The 5,829-nt window shown below is 33.0% G+C and overlaps 2 protein-coding genes across 2 annotated transcripts; both read right to left on the bottom strand.

Annotated features, from left to right (window-relative positions):
- Positions 1-214: 214 nt before the first annotated feature.
- TRIADDRAFT_21897 (uncharacterized protein) lies at positions 215-1,980 on the bottom strand (the record flags this gene model as incomplete). Its single annotated transcript, XM_002110379.1, has 4 exons — positions 215-384; positions 1,280-1,418; positions 1,545-1,706; positions 1,828-1,980. Coding segments are annotated over 4 exons (624 nt in total), but the record flags the coding sequence as incomplete, so codon positions are not given.
- Positions 1,981-4,593: 2,613 nt separating this feature from the next.
- On the bottom strand, positions 4,594-5,829 carry TRIADDRAFT_54386 (uncharacterized protein; the record flags this gene model as incomplete). The annotated part of the gene is made up of 3 exons (XM_002110378.1): positions 4,594-4,764; positions 4,809-4,896; positions 5,036-5,829. 3 exons carry the CDS (start codon positions 5,827-5,829, stop codon positions 4,594-4,596), a joined length of 1,053 nt encoding a protein of 350 aa, XP_002110414.1.

Raw genomic sequence — 5,829 nt, 5'->3', positions numbered from 1 at the left:
ATGTACAATAAAAATAGAGATCTAGTATCTAAGGGTGTAAATCAGTATTGACAAGTGGTAATAGTATCAAAAAAGCCTGATAGATAAATCGAAATAATTTAAATTTAACCTAAACTACCGAAATTTTTAACCTGGGTAACGTTACCAAAATGTTCTTTGAAAGAATAAATTAGGTGAATTGAATTTGGGCTGTGGGTCTTAATTACTATGAGTTTCATTTCGTTTTCTTAGCACGATTACGAATTATTGCGCCAGGTAAAAATGCTACTACAGCCATTCCAATCATGCCTAAAACGGTATTGAGGTCGAGTAAGTCATGGACTGAGGTCATTTTGGATAGAAGTAAACCAGCTTGACAGCAAATATAATTGTATGGCATTAAACCTAAATATCAATAAGAAGGATTATGGAAATTGAAAGTGATTGCAATTGTACTGTTGTTATAAATGTATGAGTCCTATTAAATCATAGGTAATTAAGTATCAGGTTCCAACAGCGTAGGATAAACTACAGTTGCAATTTGAGGTCAAGAGCAAGAATGAGTTGTATTGTATTACAGTAAATTAAGAATTGACTTAATTCAGTCATATTAAGTACGGTAGCTATTAGTGCTTGTAATCAAAGTAGTCATTTTATTCTTACTGATAGAGAGAAAAAATCTAACAAGAACAAACATCTCCTACAGCTCTGCCGATATTACAAGCATAACAGAATCGACTTTAGAAATTTTATAGTGCGTAATATATAAAGCCATATCTATTGCAACTGCAGACATAACGATACTAAAACAATCTAAGCAAGTTAACTGTAAGGGCATAAATTTCTGTAATTAACCTCTCGTCAAATATCTGCAAGTTTTAATATATAATGTATTAGTAAACTGACTAGCTATCATTGTCAACAAATACATAATTAACAACCATTGTACTGGTTTGATCCATTTTATGATTTCATTAATTTTAATATTGCAAGTAAATTGTGCTCGCCGATAAGAATAGGACTAGCGTTAGAGTTAGGGTTAATTAAACTTTTCACCTCTAGCATGATTAATATTCTACAGATTTTAGGATATTTAGCACAATTAAAGATTTCAACCACTTATAATTGATATCTGAAATAAATTACTTTGCGTCTATAACGTTAGCAATCAATAAGTACGGTATTAATCAGTTTAGCACACTGCTCTTGCTTTAAAATCAAGACTTTTACGACAGCTATTTATATTCAAACTATCTCGCATAGCAAGTTGTTGCGTACCGAATTAGTATTAATTGCTTACCTATCAAGACTGAGAAAAAGAAATATGTTATTGGTACTCCAATGGCTGGAAGTGACACATTCAGAAACCAATTAGGAGTCATTGGGAAAAATCGCAAGGAAAGGAGAAAGAAGAATAAGCCGTCCGAGTTTTGTTCTGCCTAATGGTAAATAAAGTTAAGGATTAAAACGATATATATATTATACATATTGAATGATCAAGCAAATAAAATGATTAAATGCAAATGTATCTAATGTTAATTTTGTAACCTGATGTAATGTCATACCTTTTCCCTTAGCAGCTTCATTTTATTTGGAAAATAATATCCTATGATAGTTTTGGTCACAAATTTAGATAATAGGAAACAGCTAGTAGCGCCAGCAGCAGTCAGAACGGATGCCAGTAAGAATCCTTGCCATAAACCAAACACTGCACCAGCGAAAATGTTCTATAACCATAAACAGTGTTAATTGACGTTATATTTCGATAGATAGTAATAGAGTAAAGAAGTTAGGCCTTAATTTCAGTTTGATTTCAAGACGTAGTACAGTAGATAGTTATATAGTCACCGTGAAGACAGAACCAGGTATTGAAAATGTTTGTTTATATAAATAGGCGGCTACAAAGATTACCAGAACGTGCCAGTAGTGATCTTGCTGATATTGATGAAAGATATGGACGAGCCTTTTTAATTCATTTACGTCCTTGGGAAACTTAAGTTCATTACTATTAAATAGATTAATAAGATACTGTATTCAGTATACGCACTGTATCAAAAATTATAGCAGTATTGTTACAGCTGTAGTTACTATTGTCAGTCCAATAGGAAGTACACATAGAGTAGAGATCCGCTAATACTGTAACATCATCGGTTTAAGCCATCAAAATGACGCAAATTCGCATATGGGTCTAGCTTTTACATCCATCATTAGAAATTTACATGCAAACGATGACTGATTCAAAGGTATTCTTGAACTATTAATAAGTTGGATATACCGTGGAACTGAACTGCATAGAAAATAGTATACTGATCAAGAATCCTATCCTGAACATAATAAGGATACAAGATTTACCTGACGAGCCAGCAACGTTGCTACGAATGTAGAAATAATTGAATTGAGAAATATGTATAGTAGTAGATATTTTTACAATGATTAATGTAACCTAGATTATATAGTTCAATTGGATTAGGAGGGTATCATGGGCTTGTAAAACTGTTGTAGCGATCTAAGATGCAGATGTACTCGTATATAATACAAATTTCACACTAAAAGTTAAGATGATAAACTGCTGAGAACTCATTATATCGTCAATATACGCATGATTCAGAAGGGCTGCACTTCGGAGTGGATAAGATAGAAGTTGCAAAATATTGCAGCGTAGGGAGTGAATGTTTATATACATAATCATTGCGTGTCCAACTGTTGACTTGTAAACTGTAGTGTACCATGTACATTTGTCCATACAATCATGTTATAGAAAGTCATCGCAGTTAAATTTATGCATCTATGATATAGAACATACCTATGAATGTCTTCAAGAGGTGGTAAGCAACGAACTAAGATTATTAAAGCAATGGTATAAGTAATAAATATGCATACTAAGGTAACAATTGCTTGCATTCTGGCAACCATGACTAAAGTAGTGATTATTCTATGCTATATACGAATACGTGTAAATTATACAAGGCTGAGATGCATCGATTAAAACACCATCTAAGTAATCCCTTTTCTTGGGCGATGAAAGCAATGCTAATAGAGAAATTAGAAAGAAAATGCTACATTAGGGGCATTAACTTGATCCAGACGTCGAGATAGTATGCATTTCTTGCATCTTTAGCTTGGCTCTATCTACAGGCCAAAAGGCTTTAAATAAATAAAATAGCGATCGGATATGATGACACCGGACAGGATCATATTCTACTTTACAGAGTATGTGGTATACCATGTTTGAGTATGTATATAGAATTTATATGGATATCTAGCCGAAGACAGTAAGCATTTAATGTTGCAGTTAATATCTTGCTACTTTAGGCCATGTTCAGGTACGTATATTATTAATAGTGTGGCAGACTTGATACCTAGTATCGTCTGTACTGTCCGCTCGGCTTTACGCATTCTATGCCTATTTATTGCATGGACTTCTAGCAGTTGGTCCTTGCTTCTAGATACTAGGGGGGGGATCTAGAAGCAGGAACATCTCAATAACCAATCCATTAACTATATATTAAAGGAGAAATATCTACAATCTCCCATTATGAATGTACGGCAATATAGGATACAATACAGTACAATATAGGAATGAAATCGCGAGCAGATCAAAGGCACACCCGTCCCTCCAACCAAGTTGCATATCCGTGATCTTACCAAGAATTCTGCAGCTCTAGTATAATTTTCTGAAAGGATAAATTTTCCATTATTTTATTCATCCACTGCTGCATAATTTTTAGGCTAGCAGTATATCTCTATTTTTATTTTTCACGATTAGATAAAAATTTGGGATCCAAATAAACCATAAGTTAACGCGATGATTATCACTAAATTAACTTGTTTTACAAGTTAGGTCTTTATATTATTATGTGCATATACATAAGATCAGTAAAGAAAAATATGCCATCAGTGATAGAGTAACTATTTATATTGATTGCATTCTGTTCTTAAATATTGATTAATTTAATGATGAATGTTAAGTCTATTTATTCCTTAACTTCTTCATCTCCTGTAAAATACGATTTTTAAATTTTAACTTATATCAATACATAGCTCAGCGTATATTGTCATTCTAACATTAACGGTAACAAAACTGCGTACTGCAGATATAGCAAGTATCATTCCAGTAATAGTATATTGAGTTTTACTTACCATTACTACATATGTTATATAACTTCGCGGAAAGTAATATAGTGGAATATCAATCATTTTAAATATTATTGTTGTAATCAATACTATCAATATTAAGTAACAATTACAAAACGCTGAACACCAAATTCTTGAATATAAACTCCAACTCTTGGCATCAATTGAGTATCTAAATTACCAAAACCAATTACAGTACTCTATCAATTGCTTGGCTAGGGTATAATGTAAAGATACAATATATAAAAAACCAAACAAACTTGCCTAATGTGAGACTGCTTTTTGGATTTCTAAAGAAATTAGAGAATGAATTTGAAAATGTCTCAATTACTTTCATATACTTAAATTATTTATTCTTGAACTTCTCCTTCTTAGAACTAACGTCCTTTTAATCAAAAATAAATTTACTTGTATTAAAAGCTCTGCCAATTTCTAATCATGCCTAATTAGTTGTGTTGATGTATTTAGATCGGACTTAAATTAAGCAAACGCTCCCATCTCTCTAAATAGAGCATGTTTCAGTTTCATTGAGCCAACTTTTTCAATTACTTTAATCTGCGCAGCTGAACCAACACGTCTGACCGATATACCAAGATTTACAGTTGGCACTAGATCCTTATGAAATAACTCTCTTTCAAAAAAAAAGCCTGACTATCAGTAATGGAGATCACATTTATAGGAATATAAGCAGATACATCAGCAGCTCGCGCATCAACAACTGGCAATGCTTTCAGTGATCCATCAGCTTTTTCATTGGATAATTTAGCAGCGCGCTTAAGTAGCCTTGAATACAAATAAAATACATTACTAGGATATGCATCACTACCAGATTTTAATAAATTATCCTTGATAATCTCTCTGTCATAAATATTAAAACGACAGCCAAACGTAATGACTTGTTAACTATTGGCTATACAAATACTCTCCAGTAAATACGTAGCTAGCTGGCCCACTCATTAAAACACTATCATTTTGCTTTTGCATTTTTAAAGAACCGAGTTTAAAGACTATCTCAGCCTCATCACCGAAAAAACTTAGCTTATTTGCAGCGGCAAAAGTTGCAATAGCACCGCTTCCGCAAGCATAAGTAAAGCCAGTACCTCTTTCCCAAACCGTTAAATTGATCTTGTTGTCTTCAATCCTAGCAAAATTAACGTTTACGCCATCTGGAAACAGCTCACATTTTTGGAAATCATTACCAATCATCCCCATATCTTTTTTCGAAAGTTTAGAAAAAATTACTAAATGTGGATTAGCAACATCAACACATATCATCTCTTTAGGCTCGATCATATAACGCTCTGCAAGTGAGCACAAGTCAGTGCTATCAGGCATCCAGCTACTTTCAAATGATGGCGGACCCATATCCACTTTTATTGTATTTTTATCAATATACTTGCCAGAAACAACCCTCCCATCAACATCAAGCTTTATATTTTTAGCTCCTGTATGATCAAATAATAATCTAGTTAAACACCTTGATGCATTTCCACAAGCTTTTGCACCAGACCCATCTTGATTGTAAATCGTCATATTTATTTTATCACTGTCTTGTCTATAAATAATAAACTGGTCACAACCTACACCAAGTTCTCTATCAGAAATCTCCTTTGCAAAGCTGTGAATATCCGAGCTTTTAGGCATATGACATCCATTAACAATAACAAAATCATTACCGAGACCATGCATTTTTACAAAAGGAACTTTTTGAAGCAT

This window comes from Trichoplax adhaerens, genomic scaffold (assembly GCF_000150275.1).
Source record: "Trichoplax adhaerens TRIADscaffold_3 genomic scaffold, whole genome shotgun sequence".
Classification (NCBI taxonomy): Eukaryota; Metazoa; Placozoa; class Uniplacotomia; order Trichoplacea; family Trichoplacidae; genus Trichoplax; species Trichoplax adhaerens.
Note: the sequence above shows the minus strand (reverse complement) of the source record. Positions and strands in the feature narration are given on the sequence as shown.